The following is a 21,774-nucleotide window of genomic DNA, read 5'->3' as shown; positions in this document are numbered from 1 at the left end:
GCAGACACAGAATCCGAAACAGGCTCCAGGCTCCGAGCTGTCAGCACAGAGCCTGACATGGGGCTCGAACCCATGGACAGCGAGATCGTGGCCTGAGCCGAAGTCAGATGCTCAACCGACCTGAGCTGAAGTCGGAGGCTCAACCGACTGAGCCACCCAGGTGCCCCAAGAACTCTGCTTTTTTAGAAAGCTAGCTCTAGTGACTTTGAGAGAGTTGCTAGAGGTTAGAGATGGTCAGCACTTTTCTTCAAAGGAAATACAGTGGACTTCTGTATCGTGGCGCTGGGAACAGCCCTGCGCTCTCAGGGAGCTCTTGCTCATTTTGCCCTGAGCTCCTGGAACAATTGTAAAATATTTTGTGAAGCAGAGACGAAAAAGACTCCAAAAGAGGGAGACAGGGAAGGAGTGCAAGTCATGATGGGAAAATTGGCGGGGAGGGGGGGAGGCAGAATTCCTAGTGACGTCATTCTGGGACCTTTTGACCCCATCGGTATGAAAAACATGTAACAGTTTACAGATGAGGTCACAAGAATAGAGTCAGAGTAGCCAGAATAAATCATCTCCATTTCCACAGTTAAAGAATTCAGAGGTGAAAAGCCCCAGAAGTGTGAGTGGCATTGATTGCAAAATGAACTTAGATGCTCAGCCTGCATATCTTCAATCTAGGAAAAAGAGTAACTAGGGGGCCATACGAGTAAAATACATAAAGACAAGGGATATTCTAGAGGAGCTGGGAAATACAGAGAGCCTACTTGTGATTCTTAGTGGCTCTCGTGCTGTTGGGCAGCACGAACCCTGTATGAGCAAAGCTTCTTAACTTTAGGAGCAAAGATTAGGGAGGGTGGACCACCTCGCCTGCTGTCAAATGCCTCCAATTCGGTGAAACTGGAATTCTCATTTCTAACAAAGGCTCCATAATTCCTGCCACTAAGTCACAACTGTTAATTAGGAATTTTGAAATTCCTATGAGCCAGCCCTTACCCATCTTGGGACCCTCCTCATGTTGGCCTGACTGGGCCATATTTCCTGATCAAAGACCGGAGACCGATACCTTCTCCCACTCTGCTATCTTTGGGGAGCTTCCAGTATTGCTGTCTCGTATAACACGAACTTTCTGTCAGTGTCAATTACTGGGGAAGTCAGAGACAGCGCCCCCGGGGGGGGGGGGGGGGGGGGGGGGGGGGCCCGAGGGAAGGAGCAGCCAGCTCTGCGGCACTCCACTAGGTGGCGCTGCAGATCACGCGAAGAGGGCCGTGGAGGGCCCGGGAGAGTCGTTCCTCTCCGCAGAGGATCAGGAGAAGCCAGACCTTCAGTCCCTGGTGCAAGGAGGGAGCCCTGGATTAGTTGTTGGAAACACTTGGCCCCTAGCCTGGTTTTGTTTCTAAGCACTAAGTAATTCTAAGCAAGATTGCAACTAAGTTTTCTGATCATTAAAATGGAGAGGTCAGCCTTCGTTTATGGAGTGCTTACTATGCCTGGGAGCCTCGGGGACCCTGTGAGGTCGGGGTTTTGCTCCCATTTTATAGTTGAGGAAAACAGGTTCAGCAACACGGAGTAACTTCCGCAGAATTGCAGGCTGGTTGTCTGGGGTGTGGCGGTGGTTCAGAATTGAATCGGGGTTTGCATTTTCTTCTCTCACTGCTTCTCACTCCCCAGCCACTCCAGACTGCTGCCATGACCTCATTACCTCACACGAAGGCTTAGGGCTGGTTCTTTTCCTGGGCTGCACGGAAGGAGACGTGCATTTCAGCCCAGCTGGCTTATGTTGCCATCCTATCTATGCATTTTATTTAATGCATTAAAAAAACATTCTTCTGAGGATTCTCGGTCCACAGTACAAAAATGTTTAAGAATCCCCGGTTGAGATCCCACAGTTTGTGAGATCGAGCCGCGCATTGGGCTCTGCACTGACATTGTGGAGCCTGCTTGGGAAGCCCAGAGGATGAGAAACTCCAGTGACCGCCATTGCTGAGGATCCAAGCAGCCACTGGGAAGCTGTGTGGGGCCGGTGTGGCACAGAGGGACCACTCAGACCTAGGAGGAGAGGGCTGGCAGGGAGAGAAGGGTAGCAGGGTGCCGGAATTTGGACCAGGGTCAGATGAGGTTTAGGACCAGGCAAGATGGTGGATCTGAACCAAGGAGCAGAGGCCAGTGGAACAGACTGAGCCGCCTTGTGGAGATAGGAGGGAAAGCCTAGCACCGGCCCCAGCCTGACTGACAGCCAGGAGCCCAGGCAGTCCTGCAGGGCCCACAGGTGTGGTCTGGGCCCTGCCCCCAGGCAGCTCGTCACGTTCTCAGTCCCAGCAGCCCGCGTTTCCACTTGGGGCTTCTGGTCCGTGGTGGGGTGGAACTAGCCGTACATGGGAAACAGGCCCCCAGCCACAGGCAAGTCAGGACCCCTCAACGCTGGCTGTTCCGCTTCTGACTTCAAAAGGGAGAAACTGTCCTTGGCCCTCTGCGTCACCGTGCCATCTGAGCACAAGACAGGACAGAACAGAATGAACGTGATTTACTCAGTGTCGCCGGTTTCTGGGTATTGTCCTCGGCCTTTCGGGACGTAACGATCTCATTTCGGCCTCACAGGGACCTGCAGGCGGGTTCATCATCATCCCGTTTCACAGATGAGAGAAAGGAGAGCTCAGAGGATTTAGCTGTAACTCCCCACGGCGGGGAGTGGGGCCTCGGACCCGAGGTCTGACCCCAGGTTCCTTGGACACATACGTCTTCGCTCGGCTCAGTGGCCGTCAGAGTAGAAGTGGAAGGCTTGTTAGAGCACCCCTCTGGAGTTTCTGATTCAGTAGGTCTGGGCCGGACGGGAGAACTTTTATGGCTGCCGAGTACCCAGGTGAGGCCGATGCCGCTGGGCTGAAGGCCCCCCTTTGAGAACCACTGCTCGGTGCCCTGATGCCTTCTGCCAAGTAGTATACCCGAGGCAACCCGTTACAACCCAGGACCCGCCGGGAAGCCACGAGAGGCTCTGGGCTACGCACCTCATGACGTGAGAGGTAGCAGCAGGTTGACACAAGGCTGCGAGAACAGCTGGGGCCAAACCCGCCCAAGCACAGCTTGACTGTCAGCCAGGCCCTCAGCTTCTGTCTGATGACCATTTCCTCCCCCTTCTGCCAGGTTCACCCTGTGGGGCGTGGACAACACCGGACGGCGTTCCAGGCCCAGCGACGTGATCGTAAAGACCCCTTGCCCCGTGGTGGATGATGTCAAAGCCCAAGGTGAGTGACGCCGGGGCCGGCAGAGCCTGCGGGGCCTGAAAGCGGGAGCAAGGGAGTCAGACAGAACGTGGGTTCCGCGGAGAAGGGGGAGGATGCAAGGCCCAGCCCAGGGGCGGCACCTGTCTGATCGCCTCCGCCTCTGCCTCTGGTGGAGAGCCTCACGGTCCGCTGCTATTTCACACGGTCTGAGAGTCAGGCAGCTGGCACGACCCGCTGACGAAAGCCCTGGGCACGCACAGGTGACAACACCAAACGCTTGGGTGTGCATCGAAGTGCCCGTGACCTTGGCCCTCAGGACCCTGATCCGGGCACTTCTGGCTTAGTGTGTTTGTGCACATCTGAAGGGTTATTTTGAATTAAAGCATAGAGAGTCTGCAGGTGGGGAATTAATTACCGTATCCCCCTCCCCAAAGATGTTTCCAAATCCTTAATTCTGTATTTCAGAGTATCTATGGGCCAGTACCTTGGTAGAGAATTGTCCCTCTTCAGTGCACCGGAATAGGCCCTTGTCACCTAAGGGGTTTGCCTCCGTCAACATCCGTGGCACAAACAGCCCACTTGCTAGAGATCCCCTTCCTCATGTTGCCCCCTGGCGCGTCTCGAGAGCGTCCCCTGCTCTGAGACTTATCACGTGGCCTCCAGAGCCAGGATTTGGCCGTCCCGGGCACCCCATCTGCAGAGCTCTGACGCCAAGCACACTGCCCTGTCCAGCCACCGCCATCTCTCCGGTGGCCTAGGGCCGATCTGATTTGCACGTGAGCGGAGACACGGGCCGACTCTGGGAGCTCCAGCCGTGCAAGTTTCAGGAAGGGAAGTGGGGTGGCCAAGCTGATTGCTGGCCCTGCCGGTGGCCTTCCGGGTGGCTCCTGGCTCCAGGAGTATCGGGTTGCCCGTGAGGGACACGGTCCCGCAGTGTTTCAGGGGCGCGCGCAGCGATGTGAAAACACACAGGGAGGAGTGCCCCAGACCTACGTTAACTGGAACCACTGGCGCGGTAGCCCTCACAGCTCCTGGAAGGATCCTCGCAGTTAAGGCCTCACTGAACACGTGTGGCCTGTGAAGAGCACGGTTATTTTCCACACAGCGATCTGCCCCCGCTCGGGCCCCTTCTTAAAACTCTTCAAGGATTGCCATGCCTCTCGTGACAGAGACCAAAATACTCACCAGACACACGGGACCTGACTGAGGCGACCCTGACCCGCTTTGCCAGCCTCTTCCTGTCCCCTCTCCCCATCAATCTCTGCGTCTCTGCCTCACCGCCTTTCTCAGGTCCCCCACGCCATTTCCGCTCCCGCCGCCGCCGGTCTCGTTGCCTCCAGTGCTCTCCACCCCCAGCCCTGAGCGAACCGATTAACTCCCCTCCGCCTGCAGATTCGGGATCCGGTGTCCCTTCCTCAGGACAGGCACTGCTGGAGGTTCCGCAGCACCGCGTTACTTTCCTTCGGAACATTCATCTCCATTTGTTAGTATCCTCACGTGCCCAGTATCTCTCACTGGACAGTGAGTTCCGCTAGAGCGGAATCTGGTTTGTTGGCTCGCTGTCACGTCCCTAACGCTTCGAAGGAAGGCAGCATGGTGACCGACTGGTGACAGGAAAATTTAGGCTCTGGAGTCAGACCATCCAGGTTCAGACTCCTGATCTGCTGGCTACTTGACCTTGAGCAGCTGACCTCACCTCATGTCTCCGTTTACTGATCTATAAAATGGGGGAAGGGATAAGACTACCCTACCTGATAAGAGTCTAATAAGAGTCAAATGAGTGAATTTACTTTAAGTCTTTTTCTCGTGCCCATCCCGTAGGAACGGTGCAGTAGATTATTAGGGAACATACATTCTAAGATGGCGGCCCTCATGGCCAACCTGATACAACTGGAGTCAGGAGCCCAGATGAGGTGATGTAAGGGGTATGAGTAAATTGCTTGGCCACAACATTTCTCTGGATGAAACTGGCTCAGCTTAGAATTCCAGCCTCAAAGTCTCCGTGACTACAGAAATGCCGCCGCCAACCATGCGGAGTCTGCTTTCCAGTAGGGACCCGGTAAGCATTTACTGAATGGATAGAATATTGCCCCCATTTTATGGGTGCAGAAATTGAGATTAGGAGTCGAGTGAACAGCTGACCAGGGTCACAAAGTGAGCAGCTAACAGCCTCGGCACTCAGACCCATTATTTGACATCAGTTCCCACTTTGCCTATAATGTTAAATTAGATATTTAGAAGGTCATTGTGTAAAAGAGTGAAAACCTGTCTTTGAATGAATAAAAGACCTACATTTTTTTTAATTTTTTTTCAACGTTTATTTATTTTTGGGACAGAGAGAGACAGAGCATGAACGGGGAAGGGGCAGAGAGAGAGGGAGACACAGAATCGGAAACAGGCTCCAGGCTCTGAGCCATCAGCCCAGAGCCCGACGCGGGGCTCGAACTCACGGACCGCGAGATCGTGACCTGGCTGAAGTCGGACGCTTAACCGACTGCGCCACCCAGGCGCCCCTAAAAGACCTACATTTTAAGCAGAGTGTTCAAGTTAGGTGGCGGGGGGAAGAAATCCCCCTTTTTAGAACTATGAGAATCCACTGGGACGCTTCTCCCCAGAGTGAGATAGGGTTGGCTGATAGGGTATGGACCAAATGACTTTGGAAGGTCTCGAAATCCCCAGATGATGAAACCAGAGTCTGGGGTTGCAATGAGAGGCTATCTGGACAGAACCGGCGGCCCCCTTATGTCATCACTGTTGATTTCTTACTGCAAGCCAGAGAGGAGCAGGTTGTGGGAAGGTGCCCCAGTTATTTCTGTTTTGGAAAATTTGCTGATGTCTCTGCCGGCAGAAGTGGGCCCCTTGGACTTGCCTGCGGAAGAGGCCGCAGGCTGGTGGGGCATCAGGGGCGGGATCAGCAGGTAGGAGATTTGTAGCACAGTGCTACCTGCGGGAACAGGTGGATAGACCACGACACTGGACCAAAGAATGGCCAACGTAGAGAGCTGGCCTGGGAGAGACCACTGTTCTGCTTCTCTGTGGGGCTCCTTTGGGTTAATTCAGCCCCCAAAGTGAATCAAGACGTGCGGCTGCCCCCTTGGGCTCCCTGACAGAGCAGAGTGTCTGGAAGCCCAGCAGACCAGCTGGGAGCAGGAGAGTCAATTTATTGCTGAGAGAATGACACAGCGTCACCAGGTGCTTTTACTCTTCAGCCAAAAGGGGGTCCTGTAGGGGGCAAACGTGCAGATTAATGGCCTGGACTAATTGAGGGGATCCTCACAAATTAATACAGTTCTAGCAGCTGTACCGAAAAACCATATGCTTTGCCTCCTTCAAACCCAGATGGTGGTCATAAATATAACTCACTTGGGTCTGAGTTTAAATCTAGTAACAAATGGGAATTACCTTTTAAGTGACCCGGAGCGTGACCTCGGCTCCTAATTAACCAGCAGGAAGCTAGACTCTATTCCTTGTACGCACACTTTTCCTATGAAGAATTTTATCACATCATGACACTAAAGCCACTGAGCCAGTGAGTTTCTTGTCATGTTCTCCTGAAAGCACCCTTCCCGGGAGGAACGAGCTAGTGTCCACGATAAGACCAGCCTGGTCTCCAAGCTGAGGGCAGAATCTTAACTGGCATGGTTTGGGAAGAGGGTGGAGAAGAATACACGCTGATACTGGGGGAAAATCATTGCAGAAGGAGGAACAGCACGAAAGAGATGCTTGGTGTGTTTAAAGATGTGGAAGGAGGCCCCCATGGTGGAGAGGGATGGGGAGGAGAGAGGGCAAAGAGGAGTTCAGAGGGACTGTGGGGCGGATCCCGTGGGGCCCCAGTGCAGGGCTGAGGATTCAACCTGGGATTCGGAAGGGAAGCAAGCGCAAGAGGGACGTGATTGGACTTCACATTGCCCGGGAGCATTCATCTGCTGTGCTGAGAGTGGACTCCAGACAGCAGGTCCGAGATAGAAGTGGGGAGCCAAGGCTGTGGCAGTGACAGAGGAGAGGGGATGCTTGCGAGGGCCGTGGTGCCGAGTGGGCTGGTCCTAAGTTATTTTGATGGTAGGACCGAGAGGATTTGCTGATGGCTTGGATGTGGGACAGGAGAGAAAGAGGTCATGCTGGGCGTCATATGTTGTGAGAAGGGCTGGGCAGGGGTGTGTTGAGAATGCCAACGGAGCACGAGCAGAACCACCTAGCTCAGTGGCTTGTGACTGTCCCCCAGCAGATCCCAGGAGCCTGTGTGAAGACAGAGAAGAGACAAAGGATGGAGCAAGCTGGCTGAGGGCACAGGCCATGGGCCATGTGGATGGTGCCAGGTAGAGAAGGAGGCGGACAGAGCCGATGCCTGAAGTGAGCGGTGGTTTCCATCGCTGAAGGACAGATTTGACGGCAGGAAGAAGTACAGGAAGTTTGAGAGGAGGTTGTGTTGACAGTATGTGATCCTGGGATTTACTGGGACAAAGCTGGACAAGGTCTCAGACAGGATAATTGACTCCTGATGGCTGGGGGATCTAGTCTTAAAGAGGACTTTCATGTCGACAGTGAAGTTGCCCTAAATGGTGATGAGAAATGAGGTGGAAAAGATGAATTAGATGCCAGATTCTTTCGTGGAAGAATGGTCAGGAAATAAGCAGGGGGAAATAGGAAGAGGCAGGTGAGTTTCTAAGGTGGAGGGACGTTTATGTATGTACGGAGAGAGCAGTAAATTGTTTGCAAGTACTCGTGAGAGGCTGAGAGGCTGCCCTTCTCTGGGGGCATGGGAGGATTCCTCTGTGTGGGAGAATGCTTCAGGAAGGTTTCTGCCAACACAGGGACATCAGGAACGTTTGCCAAGGTCAAGGGGAAAGGGAGAGCAATTTGCCATATTGCCGGTCCCAGAGGAAGCAAGGAAACCCTTGAGAGAATTAATTTGTCTAGAGCAGTGGTTCTCAAAGTGTGATCAGACCAATAGCAGCAGCCTCACCTTGGAACCTGCTAGAAAGGCAAATTCTCAGGTTCCATCTGAGACCTACTGAATCAGGAACTCCAGAGGAACCATTAATCTGTGTTTTTCACAGGCCTTCCAGGTGGAGAATCAAATTTTATTCCCAGGGCTGAGAATCACGGGTGTGAAGGTAGCACAGAGCAGCCGGGGGAGGTGAGAGGCTGCAGGGGAAGGGGACAGAGGCTGGAGGGTGGGGGTGGGCGGTGTGGACAGTGCCAAGAAGGACAAAGATAGAAGCCAGGTGGGGTTCCTTGCCCTCATGTTTTCATATAGAATTCTGTGATCAGTTACTTCATTGTGGGGCCAGACAGACCCAGGGACTCATGACAATGGTGCCTTAGGACCTCCACTCAAGGAACTTTCGTTATAGCAGCAAGGAAGCCATTAGGAGGTATAGATGCTTCCAAGATTCTTATTTATTTCATAGTAAAAAGAGCAGCCACTGGGACACCTGAGTGGCTCAGTGGGTCAAACGTCCGACTTTGGCCCAGGTCATGATCTTGCAGTTGGTGAGTTCGAGCCCCACATCAGGTTCTCTGCTGTCAACGTGGAGCCTGCTTTGGATCCTCTGTCCCACTCTGCCCCTCCCCCGCTCTCACGCCCTAGTGCTCGATCTCTGTCTCTCTCTGTCTCTCTCTCTTTCTCAAAAGTAAATAAACAAAAAAAAGAGCAGCCACTGCTGGGGTATAAGAAAGTTCACTTCTGCCCCAGGAATCCCCCCCCCCCCTCGTTCAAATAAGACTATTTCCCACAGTCTCTTGGACTCCTGTGTTTCAGTATCTCTCTCATGGCATTGGGAAAAGCTTGATCCAGTGATGAACCAGTAATAATCATAATAGTAAATAATAATAATAAAATAACATCCACCATCATTCGACTCTCACTCATCTTACTCCAAACATGGTGGCTTATTTGCTGTTTTCAGATATGCTGCCCGCCATAGCCTAGGAGCTCTGTGCTGGCTTGCCTCTCCCTGACATGCTCTTCCCCACGTCTCCCTGCAGCTCATCCCCTCCCAAGACCTCCAGGTCCTGGCTCCAGGGTCATCTTTGCAATAAGACCTATCATGGTGGGGCGCCTGGGTGGCTCAGTCAGTGGAGCAACTGACTTCGGCTCAGGTCATGATCTCGTGGTTCGTGGGTTCGAGCCCTGCGTCAGGCTCTGTGCTGACAGCTCGGAGCCTGGAGCCTGCTTCAGATTCTGTGTCTCCCTCTCTTTCTGTTCCTCCCCTGCTCGTTCTCTGTCTCTCTGTGTCTCTCAAAAATAAATAAACGTGGGGCGCCTGGGTGGCGCAGTCGGTTAAGCGTCCGACTTCAGCCAGGTCACGATCTCGCGGTCCGTGAGTTCGAGCCCCGCGTCGGGCTCTGGGTTGATGGCTCAGAGCCTGGAGCCTGTTTCCGATTCTGTGTCTCCTTCTCTCTCTGCCCCTCCCCCGTTCATGCTCTGTCTCTCTCTGTCCCAAAAATAAATAAATGTTGAAAAAAAAAATTTAAAAAAAAAAATAAATAAACGTTATGGGGCGCCTGGGTGGCGCAGTCGGTTAAGCATCCGACTTCAGCCAGGTCACGATCTTGCGGTCCGTGAGTTCGAGCCCCGCGTCAGGCTCTGGGCTGATGGCTCAGAGCCTGGAGCCTGTTTCCGATTCTGTGTCTCCCTCTCTCTCTGCCCCTCCCCCGTTCATGCTCTGTCTCTCTCTGTCCCAAAAATAAATAAAAACATTGAAAAAGGAAAAAAAAAATTAAAAAAAAAAAAATAAACGTTAAAAAAAATAAGACCTATCATGGCCACGTGTTGAAAAATCTCAGGGCCCCACACAACTCCCCCATTCTTCCTTCTTCCGCTTGACTCTCTCCCACTTCCTTACAGACTCTATTGTACTTGCTGTGGTTGTTGCTCCCCTAAATGCCTCCACCACTGGACCGTAGCGCCTCGAGGGTGAGGACTTCTGTCAGTTTCTCCCTGATGTAGCCTGAGTGCCTAGAAAAATACCAAGTACATGGTGACTGTATTGAATGGATGAATACATGTATGCTTACTGTGTCCAGACATTGTGCTGAAGAAAGGCTTTATGTTTAACACCACTTAGTCTCGCAATAATCTTGGAAGGTGTATATTATTCACCGTCACAGAACAGAAAAGTCAACTAAGACCCAGAGAGGTTAAGTAATTTGTCCAAGGCCACACAGCTAGTGTAGTGGAACTCGCCTTCATATGATGCTATATGCCACGGTGCCTGTTCTTAACCATCCTCTGCGTCTGAGGACTTAAGTCCCAGCCCTGGTGGTTTATTCTGCTCCCTAAGAGGTATCGTTTCCCTTTTAAGAACTAGTAACTCAGCTTGATTTTTTTGTGATGAGTTATGTCTGTAGACTCCCTGCCATCCCTCCACCTGCATTTTAAGTATTCCTGAACACCATGCATTTTAAAGAGAGGAAGGACATATCCCTGTTTTGGATAACCCAAGACTTCTGTGAAGCTGAAAGCTGGGCAAAATGATAACTAAAAATACCTTGTATTCTTTTCCATTCTTTGAGTTAATGACTTCTTGAGATGCTGTGAAAGTTAATGAAATAACATCTCTAAATTTCGTCCGTGGAAATAGGAGGAACCAGAAATACTCACGCGCCAGGAACCTAGCATATAGATCCCTCTGAATATAGCATCGCGCTTACTGATGTAGGCTTGTAAGCACACCCTGGAGTTAGATTATCTTGGTTTTAGGAGATTTATGGTGGCATCCGGGCCTCTCCCACCTGGCCTCAGGCATATGTGCTGCTGCTAATGGAAAGCATCAGCCTTCTCTAGTTGGATATTACTGTTGTGTTATGAGAATAGTAAATACACCCGAAAACACCTTCTCAGCCATCTCCGTTCCTCTGCGGAGACAGTCATAACCAGGGCCTGGGGCCAGGGATCCTATTTCCCATCGCCAGAAATAAGAACAGAGAGGCATCAATAAACAGAACCCCAGCCCTCCCTATCTGGGCTCTGGTCTGATCGCCCACATTCTTCCTCCCCTGGTCTTTCTTCTCTCAGTACACGTTCCCCTCCTCTCACTGCAAACAATACGGCTCTTAGACTGGTCTCTCTGCTCCTGTCTGTCTCGGCTCCAGAAATGACAGGCTCCCTGCATACTTACTGGGAGTCCCTCTTTCTCGACACCTAGGGGCCACCTATGGGTCTACTAGAAACAGTCACCTCAGATGTGCATCCACCAGGATTCTGCCTCCTGTGTCTCAGATTGGTGAAACACTCCAGTCCCCTGAGCATTAGTGCCAAAGAGTAACGGAGGACAGACGTGGTTTTAAATCTTGACTCCAGCCCACACTGGCTATGTGACCTTGGGTGGGTGACCTGGCCTCTCTCCGAATGTCCTCGTGTGTAGGATACAGACATTCGTATCCATCTTGCAGTGATGGTGTGAGGATGAGAGTTTATATACGTAAATTTCTTGACAATCAAGAGACCGTTAATAAGTAACTAGAGGTACTATAGATCGTTATATTCTAAGTCACTGTCCACTTTACCTCTTGATCCTATTTTAACAACCTGAGAATTTAAAAATCCTGAATATCTCCGTGGATTTCTGGACTGAAGTTATTTTTTTTTTTTTTAAATTTTTTTTTTCAACGTTTATTTTATTTTTGGGACAGAGAGAGACAGAGCATGAACGGGGGAGGAACAGAGAGAGAGGGAGACACAGAATCGGAAACAGGCTCCAGGCTCCGAGCCATCAGCCCAGAGCCTGACGCGGGGCTCGAACTCACGTACCGCGAGATCGTGACCTGGCTGAAGTCGGACGCTTAACCGACTGCGCCACCCAGGCGCCCCTGGACTGAAGTTATTTTTAATGCAGTTAAGGTGCTGGCCATCAGAGTTTGATTGCTAAAGGATTGGTAGAGCGTGGGATAGAGAAATATCACTGGATAGATCATGAGTTCTATTCTTTTAGCTAAGATGTTCTTTAACTACTGTGTTGTTTGGCCCTGTGCTGGGCACTCAGGACGTGGAAGAAGCTCTGGCCCCTGTCCTCACAGGCGATGGGCAAGATAGAAAAGTAAGGAAATCATTGCAATGTCTGGACAGAGTAGGAGTAGAAATTTTCTTCCTTCCAACCCATAAAACTCCTACAACAATGACTGCCATTACCAACAGTCCCTGAATTCACTTGGAATTGTGACAGCGAATCAGGTTGCTATGCCTTTTGGCTAACAGGACGTCGAGTGGGCAAAGTTCTGTCTCAGAAACCTGTAGACTTAGTTTCTTCATCCTCAGATTTAACATTGGATCTGAGACACAGTTCTGCTCTCCAGATCTCAGTTCCCAGCTGTTTAGGAAGGAAATGTGAACAAATCTCCCTTCTGACAGGTTTAATACGAAAACATTTAATGATAAAGTGCTTGGAGCTCCGTAGGAAAAATGCCAAGGCTATACAAATTCATTGCCACTTTGCCACATCACCAAGTTCAGTCTTAGCAATGTATGCCTTGGAGGAGAAATATAAGAGTTCTAAATTAAACCGAAGGATTACTCATTTGGAGCTGCAGGATGTATTGGATTCAATTTCTGTGTCACCACAGATCTGCAAACGTGTCTTCATATCTGGTCGGGGGGGGGGGGTGGGCTTGCAAAGGCTTGGTGTTCCTGAAATCCTAATCGTGGGGCCAAGGTTGCCTTAGAAATTGCGACCATTCACCACTCCAGGTTCTTCATGCTGCCCTGGCATCGCCTGACTACCTCACTTCATCCCTGAGCCAAATCTCTACCCCCTGCCACCCAGGGATTCCCAGTAGCTTTTGCAGGACCCGCTTGGTACCCAAGCATATGCAAGCCGGAAGTGCGGGAGAGCTAATGGCTCATGAAGACAAATGTGAGAAGTCCCTGCAGACCATTCACAGATGGGAGCTGGGGGTAAAGTCTTCCATTCTCCTGGGACAGACTGGTGGGGCTCTGGTAGCTTCATACATCCTGTCCTGCAAAACATACCACCTGCTCCCTTAGCACACTTCCCTTAGAGTCACTCAGCCCCCTTTCTCGCTTCATTTCCTTCCTCCCTCCTTCCAGCTTTCCTGGGATTGCACTTGCCAATAAAGTATTAATCTGAAGTCTTTTGCCTCAGGCACTGTATTTTCAGGAAACATGGGCAAAGACAGAGACTATTCTAACTGAAATTGACTTCAGCAGTATTCCATTTGAAGGTTTTCATTTTATAGAAAAGAGAGCTACAAACAATGGGGCAGAGATAAAGTGAGTTACTCAAACCCCTGTCTCCAGCCTCCAGGTTTGGTATTTAAGCAACATCTCTCTCTCTCTCTCTCTCTCTCTCACACACACACACACACACACACACGGATATGTATTACACACATCTGCATACACGTGCACACTCATATGTTGCACGTGTATACACAAACGTTAGAAATCTTATTTATTTACCTTTGTTGTCCTCCTCAGAGATAGCAGATAAGATCTACAATCTCTTCAATGGCTACACCAGTGGGAAGGAGCAACAGACGGCCTATAACACCCTCCTGGATCTGGGTTCTCCAACCCTACACCGAGTCCTCTACCACTACAACCAGCACTATGAGAGTTTTGGAGAATTCACCTGGCGGTGTGAGGATGAACTGGGCCCCAGGTAACTAATACACTTCATTGCCTCTCATAAAGACCTCAGCTCTTTGAAATTTGGTACCTCCTACACCATAATACTGAATCCGTGAATTCACAGAGATTTCCTGGGTGAGCTTAGTTGCTTGTAGAAGGAAGTTCTGTGCTTTTACACAGCCCAGTTCATATAGATTAGTTTTGGATAAGCTGTATTTAAGCAGCCAAGTCATGAATACATTTCTTGAACTCTAAAAAAAAATCTTTGCCCTTGACCTGTTTTACCCGCCTCTTTTTCACGCTGACATGGCATTCCAAATGCTAAAACACCGTAGGAGCCAGAAGCCTAGTCTTGTGAAAGAAAATTAGGAATTTTATTGAAGGGGTTATCCAAACATATTTATTGCATATGAACTTTGCTTATGCAATATGCATTGCACAGGCGTATTTTCAGCTCAACTGCACATTCTTTTGAAAGACAGCGTGGTGATGGTCAGTATCCACCTTGACAGCTATCTTGATAGGCCAAAGTTAGGACAATATAGTGTTTCCCTGGCCCTGAAGCTGCAACTTTTCAATACTCAGTCCCTACTGCTTATAGGTTTTACAACTCAGATAACATTCTTAGAAAGAGACAAATGGGGACGATGTGTGCAGATACTAACTTCATTTTGTTTCTACATCATGGCTATATATTCCAAGAAAAACAGATTTCAGCGGAAGCACTGGAATGTTCAGATAGACGGTGTAAGAGGCTTTTCACATGGAATGTTGGCACCTGTATGTCCTTGAATTAGTTAGGAGTTCATAAAGGAAAAAGGGGAGAGCCAAGGACTAAGAAAAAAAAAAGAAGGAAAGAAAATGAAGACAATCAACACAATGGAATCCTCTAGCACTTGAAGAATCCTTGCACTCCTGCCAATAGGCTGCACGAAAGTATCACCCAGAAGTTGTCCCACCCATCTGACCTCTGAGCGAACTGGAGGGAGGCCCAGTGTCTGAGTGCTTCTTGTGACCTGAAATTATAAACTCTCGTAGAAGACCATTGTTCAGGACATTCCCTCCTGCATTCTTACTTTTGAAAGAAGGAGGAAGTTTAGGAGTATCTTCCAAAATACAATGATTTGAAGTGTAAGTTTAGGAAGAATCTTTTCTGCGTTTCATAAATTATTTCCTGCATTTTATAGAGACTAGCGGTCCTTGGGCAAACAGATGCCAGAGCTATGTCACAGAGGGAGATACATAAGGGGTTTTTCATTTGCTTTGTCTCAGTTTCGGTAAAAAGCAAACCCTGGGTTAGAGAGAAGGTACACCTTAAGATATGTCCCCTCCGGTCTATACATTATTTCTCCTGCCCTTATTATTACGTATACCTAATATTATCCCCTCTCTCCACCTCTCTCCCCCCACCTCCCTTCCCCTTCTCGCTCTGCTCCCTCCCTTCTTTCTGCTCCCCCCTCCTCCTTCCTTCTCCCTTTCCTCCCTCCTGACATTTATTGAGTGTATATATACAGTTCTTGGTTAGGGAACATAAATGTCACAATTTGAATAGCACTAACATTGCATATATCATCTTGATTTCCAAGGGCATTAGGATGGCTTTTAAAATTTCTCTCTTGTAACTCAAGAGTCGGGAGAAAAATTGGTTAATAAAGAAAGGGAGCAGGGGAAGAAGCGTGGATCCCCCTGTAAAGCAGGGCGTGCTGCTGACCTGACACTCTCTTCGCAGACCCTCCTCCCTGGAGACCCTTCCATGTGCGATGCTGGTTTCTCAAGGCTATATATTAGAAAACACTGTGTAATTTCATTAGCTTGTGGAAATCAAGTTTTACTTTCCAGTGTCACGGATCTCGGAGAACCACAGGAAGGGAAGAGCGCTGTGCCTTGAGATGCATCGGCCCACTTTGGAGCTCGTCTTGAGAGTGAACAGAAGAGGGTCGGTGGGCTACATACTTCCTGTGAGCAGATAAGTCTGTTCCCTGAACTTTCACGGAGGCCTCCAGATTGACTTGCGGGTTGAAATACTTTGAGAACGATATTGGTTGTTCTCACCTTCCAAGAATTTGTCAACAACTAATGACATGTAGTGGGGTAGATTAAGAGGAAGGGCCACCAAAGTCCCTGTTGATGACGACTTTTGGAAGCCTGCGTGGCTAAACTGCAGAGGCTGAGAGGCAGAGGAGAGACGGTCTGCATCAGATGCAATTTCTGCGGCAGGAGGAGTGTCTGACTTCCTCTGACCCACCACTGACATCGGAGAAAATACCACTGCCCTCCGATGACCTCACCTTCTCTCAGCCCCTTGACCGTGCTGCTGAATCTCCACACCTTTCCTCCAGCATCGTCTCTGTGCCTCTCAGCGTGGCCTCCCGGGCCCCCGGTGGTAGTCACAGCCAGACAGGGGGGGAGAAATGAAATGAATGTGGCTATTGTTCTCTGAAAGGTCATCCTGAACGGAGTTCAGAAACTTCCATCTTCTGGAAAGAATTGTTGATTGGATTAGAAAAGAGTGGTTCTTCACATGAGAAGTTAGCTTAGCCGCTGATAAATCCTGCAAGGGGTGCTGTTCACTGAGCTTTTCACGACGGCATTTTACAGCCTCCCACGAGCTCTTTCAAACGAGAAATGCCGTGGGTCTCTGAGCACTCAGGCCTTTGTAGAACGAGAGGAACACAGCTGAGTGAGGGAAATGTTGCTCCGTCGCTGCTTCTAAGGGCCCAGAGAGGCGGTGAGTCTGACAGCTGGCTCTCAGGCAGCCCCTCTCTCTGACACTGTAAATGGGCCCAGGGAAGAAGGCTGTACTCCAGTGAGATGGACTGTGGGGACGGCCTGCTCGTGGAGGTCCCCAGGCTCTGGTCTCGGCCCAGAGGGATCACTGCACTCCAGTGTGCGTGAACTTGGGGCAGCCTCACTCTCCTCTGTTCCTTTCTCTCTCTCCTGGCGATCTGCAGCAGCTCAGGTGCCCTCTCGTCCCCTCCTGTTCCTCTCTCTCTTGATTGGGGCGCAATGGCCATGGCCTCCTGGCCTTCCAAGGTAGAAGGTGGAACGGAGCATGAGCTCACCTGAAGGCTAATTAGGTCACGTGTGCCACCGCGAGTCTGCTTTTCCCCCAAGAACGGCCCTGCATCAGTGTGCCCCGAGGGCATTGCTGTCTTGGCCCTTAGTTCACTGCCACTACCTCCATACGGGCATAATTCGTTACATTGATATCCTCCAAAGTTCAGTATATCAGCTGTTTCTGCTTAGTTCTGAAATAGCCTGGAAAAGGCAAATACTCACTCAAATGCATTATTTGTCATTTGATGACGGTAAATTGCTGGCTGTAAAGAAAACGGATTTGATTTGTCTTTCAAAACTGCCAACCCTATGATTTTAAAAGGGCATAAATTCCCACTAAAATATCAGTTGTTTTCTCTTCTTTATTTTCCCTCATGGCATTTTGTTTCTCTCTCTTGTTTTGGTGCCTGTCCCACTTGGCACGGCCAGACTGTTCTTCGATCCGCCCATCCGTCCATCCAACCAGTTGCTTGACAGATATTTATGGAAGACCCCTGTTCTAAGTGCCCACGCTAGACCAGCAGGTAGAACACTCTAGGCTGTGCCCTCTTGGAGTTGAAAAGTCTCACTCTAGGGCTGCCTGGGTGGCTCAGCCGATTGAGCGTCCGACTTCAGCTCAGGTCGAGATCTCGAGGTTCGTGAGTTCGAGCCCCGTGTCGTTCTCGCTGCTGTCAGCGTGGATCCCACTTCAGATCCTCTGCCCCCCTCTTTCTCTGTCCCTCCCCTGCTCACACTCTCTCAAAAACAAATAAGGCTTTAAAACAAATAATGAAGTCTCACACTAATAGTAGTATCCTCCACGCTTGATCCATAGGAAAGCTGGCCTCATCCTTTCCCAGCTAGGCGATCTCAGCAGTTGGTGCAATGGCCTCCTTCAGGAACCCAAGATAAGCTTGCGACGTGGCTCCCTGAAGTACCTGGGCTGCCGCTACAGTGAGATCAAGCCCTACGGACTTGACTGGTCAGAGCTCAGCCGGGACCTCAGGAAGACGTGCGAGGAGCAGACCCTGAGCGTCCCTTACAACGACTATGGGGACAGCAAGGACATCTAGCGCCATGAAGCCAGATGGTGTGGCTGCCGAAACGAAGCAGGAGAGAGGAGAGGAACATCTGGGTTGGTTTGTGGATTTTTAATATTTTTTAATGGAACATTAAAACCTCTAAACCAGGGAGAGGCAATAGCTAAACCAGGGAGAAACTGATCCTTGCTCCCGGTGGAACTTCTTTGGTATGACATTCTCCATCTGCATGGTCGGTACAGCTGCCATCCGGCAGCTTCGTGCAGTATTTCTCTGCAGGGGATTACTTTGGGGCTTGTTTTACAGTTGATTTGTTTCATTTAATTTTTTTTTTTCCCGTGAGGTTCATCAAAATGCTCAAGAGTTCTGCCATGCTTCCCATGAAAGGTCTATCAGGTCGAGGCACTCTGTGCTCACTGAGTCCCTGAGTCTGTTAGCTGGGGACAGAGATGAGGTCAGAGAGTTGCTAGACTGGCCTCGGGCCCCGGCCTCAAGCGTTCCTCAGGAAGCATCTCACTCTGGGAGCCTAAGCTCTGCTCACAAAGACCACAGGAAATTGGGAGGGTGGCCTCTGTGCGGGTCTCATGGTTTCCCCCATGCCTTCCTATTGCTTGTTTCACACCTCTCAGGTGAACTGAGCCTCCAACATGGGTCCCAGCAGGCCTTCGGGATTTTTTAGGTCCTCACCCGTTCTAAGACAGGATTAGAATGAAATCTCCTTCTGGTGGATCTCTGCCTCTCCTTCAGACAATACGATCTTTAAGAGGCGACAAAATGCTACCTGTCAAATGCACCTTCGAAACAGTCTGCCTGGGAGACTAGTTAGCAGTCATATTCTAGAAAAGAAGTAGAGTTGATTATTCTAAAAAACTCCTGTGTCCCCAGGATGAACTTCTCCAGACCACATATGTACGTCCCACGCCTGGATTCTCTTTAGTGTCCGAGTCACTTAACCCTGGGCAGAGAAGGCCTGACCAACACCCACTCTGGTCCAGGAAGGGCTGATACCTCCATGTCAGTGTTTCGGTGAACTAAAGCTCTTACTGATCACACACACACACACACACATACACGCAACCAATGTCCATTTCTGCCTTGCTAAATTTGCCTAATTATGTCGCTAGTTTTGCAGATCCTTTCTCTGGATGGCCATCCACAGGAGAATACCACTGTTTTCACCTCCCGTCCAGCTGCCGGGAGTAGCCGAGGTTCTGTGTAGGCAAGTAGAGGCCGGGCTCTTGGCTCTGTCCCATGACCCTAGTATGATAGCCGCAGATATAAGTGGTGGCCCAGTTAAAAGGAAAGCCAGCCTTTCCACAAGAGCTTTGCGGGCCATGTGGCCCACACACCTCAGAGGCCTCGACACACACTTCCAGTCACCCTGCCTTTGACCGGGGCTCCTCATTTGGAAACACAAGAGAAAGGTCAGGAAAGAGATGCAGGACGATATGGAACTCTCCTGGGTTTTTTCCAAATAGTGATGACAGATCCCGTTCGTGCTTACCGTGTGTCAGAGCTGCTCTGAGCACTTCGTACATCCCTGAATCCTCAGGACAGCCTCCCGCCCCCACCACCAAGGAGGTGCTGTTCTCGCCTCCGTTTCAGTGATGAGGAACCCCAGGCAAAGAGAGGAACCCCATTAGGCGGTTTGCCCCGGATGCCTCCTTTACCGCTGCCTGGGCCCCGACAGGAACAGGCCAGTTTGCCTGTGGCATGCAGCTGTCCCTTTTCTAAGCTCCACAGGGACCCGCCCAGAGAGCTTTCCCTTTGCCACACCTGCCTGGGACAGATGTGCCCACGGTGCACCCTGAACTGAGCCACCGGAGCACCCCTGGGGACCAAGGGGTCTGCGGAGCGAGCTTCCCCCGGGGTCTGGCGGCGGGGCCTGGGGTGAGGCTGCGGGTTCGGGAGGCCTCACAGCCCGCCCTGCATCTTCCCGTAAAAAGACTGAAGGATTTGTCTCCAATTCTGGAAGGTACTTGCCTCAGAAATTCCTCCACTTCCGGAGCCAAGGCCAGCAGAAAAGTCGGCCCTCCCGCTTATGGGCAGTGCAGGGCCGCAGGTGGGATGCCTAAAGGGACATCGTTGACCTCCACCAGGGAGGACAGTGCCACAGGCAGCTGGTCCCCAACCGGTGAGTGAGGCTGAGAGACAGGCCGTCTTACCCCGTCTGTTCAAGTCCGCCCGGAACACGGGGTCTGTGCAGCGTGGTGGGGGCCGCCAGGGCTGTGCTGACTTCTTGGCCCCATGAGCCAACGGGCTGAGGAGGGAGGACAGTGAGTGGCGTCAGGGTCACACTTCTTTGACCCCCCCCTTCTGTTTATTAAAATAAGGAGGCTCATTCTCTCCCAGTCTCCCCTCCTCCTCCCCCAGGTCCCTCCAGCTTTGCATCCGATTTCTCGTCTTCCTCTCGGGCCCCACCCTGCCTCCTTCATCCCTTCCTTCTCCATGACTCTCTTCCTCCTTCCGTGTCCCCTTGTGCCCTCCTCGCGGTACGTGTGCTCGCACACACACCTCCACACACGCACACCACACGCCCTGCACACCCGTACATCACACACACGTACCACACTCATCACACATACATTTACACACACACACGAGACGTGCACACACACACGCGTTACACACACAACACACTATACACGTGCACTATGTGCAAAAGTTATACATACCCATACATCATACACGCATATACACATACACTATACACACGCACTCAACACATATACATCACACACATGCATTATGCACACACAATACACACACATACATAACACACACATCATATATACACACACTATCTATGTATACTACACACACATACTATATGCACATATACTATACACACATATGCACACATACACTATACACACCTACATTACACACACACGCACACACACACACTATCCACATACATTACACACACACTAGACAGACAGACGCTATGGCTGGGTCCCATCATCCACTTTCAAGTTACAAGGAAGGCCAACATGAGTGGGGCAGGATTCTAACTTCCTCTGAGGATTTAACTGCAGGATCTTGGCTCCTGGGAAAACACTGTTGATCGTGCCCTTGTGACCTTCCCCAAAGCGTGCCTGGAGGAACCCATCCTGACTAAAAAGGGTGACGGTACCGGACCAGTATTAAACCTCAAATTTCCAAGCTGACAAACAGGTCTTAGGGAGTCACTTTTACCCACCAACCCTCTCTCAGCTCTGGGCTCCCCCTGAGACCCTGGCATTTCCCCTTAAACATACGTGACCCACCGTAATAGCATTAGACCTGTAACTGAGTATGCAGTCATCTTCCATGGAGTTCGGTCCATTCATTATTTTTGGTTAAGCACACTTCTTGAGATTCAGATGTTCTATTAAAACACTGAGTGTGGAAAAAACCCACTTGACTACGATAGAAGGAAGAATGGATATCGTGTGACCAACTTCAGGCGTAACAGTATTGTTTCAAAGAGAATTATTGTACGGTTATAAAAAATGGAATAATCAACTAAATAATAAACAAAGCTGTTAGTAAGTGTCAGGTGTGTGGATGTTACCTTGTGTCTGTCAACAGTCAGAGTGATCTGGGGGGACCCACCGGGGAACTGCTCCAGTTTCGAACATTACACCTCAGGTGTCTTACAGCCCGCCATCCTAACCAAAACAAAAAGTTAAACACCTCACAGCCAATTATAAATGTGTCGTTAGGCGGTAGTGATTCTCATCTTTTCTAGCACCATCCAGATAATTAGCCAATGAAACGTATTTACTGAGTATCTACCCTATCTCACACACGATGCCCGGTGCCCAGCGTGTGCTGCTGAGTTAGACAAGCTGCTTCTTCATCGCAGAACCTGGCATCTTACGGGGAAAGTCAGACATTGAGTCCATCGTTACCGGAG

General features: G+C 50.4%; 1 protein-coding gene across 4 annotated transcripts in view; it reads left to right on the top strand.

Annotated features, from left to right (window-relative positions):
• The window catches only part of ASTN1 (astrotactin 1), a 306,757-nt gene extending 285,344 nt beyond the window's left edge, over positions 1–21,413 (top strand). For all 4 annotated transcript variants that reach the window (XM_043568660.1, XM_043568658.1, XM_043568659.1 and 1 more), the window contains 3 exons: positions 3,127–3,227; positions 13,645–13,828; positions 17,669–21,413. In XM_043568660.1, the coding sequence (XP_043424595.1) occupies positions 3,127–3,227; positions 13,645–13,828; positions 17,669–17,906 (523 nt within the window). In that variant the 3' untranslated portion in view covers positions 17,907–21,413. The remainder of the gene's footprint in view (positions 1–3,126; positions 3,228–13,644; positions 13,829–17,668) is intronic.
• Positions 21,414–21,774: the final 361 nt, after the last annotated feature.

Source organism: Prionailurus bengalensis, chromosome E4 (assembly GCF_016509475.1).
Source record: "Prionailurus bengalensis isolate Pbe53 chromosome E4, Fcat_Pben_1.1_paternal_pri, whole genome shotgun sequence".
Classification (NCBI taxonomy): domain Eukaryota; kingdom Metazoa; phylum Chordata; class Mammalia; order Carnivora; family Felidae; genus Prionailurus; species Prionailurus bengalensis.
This window is presented reverse-complemented; position numbering and strand designations above follow the sequence as displayed.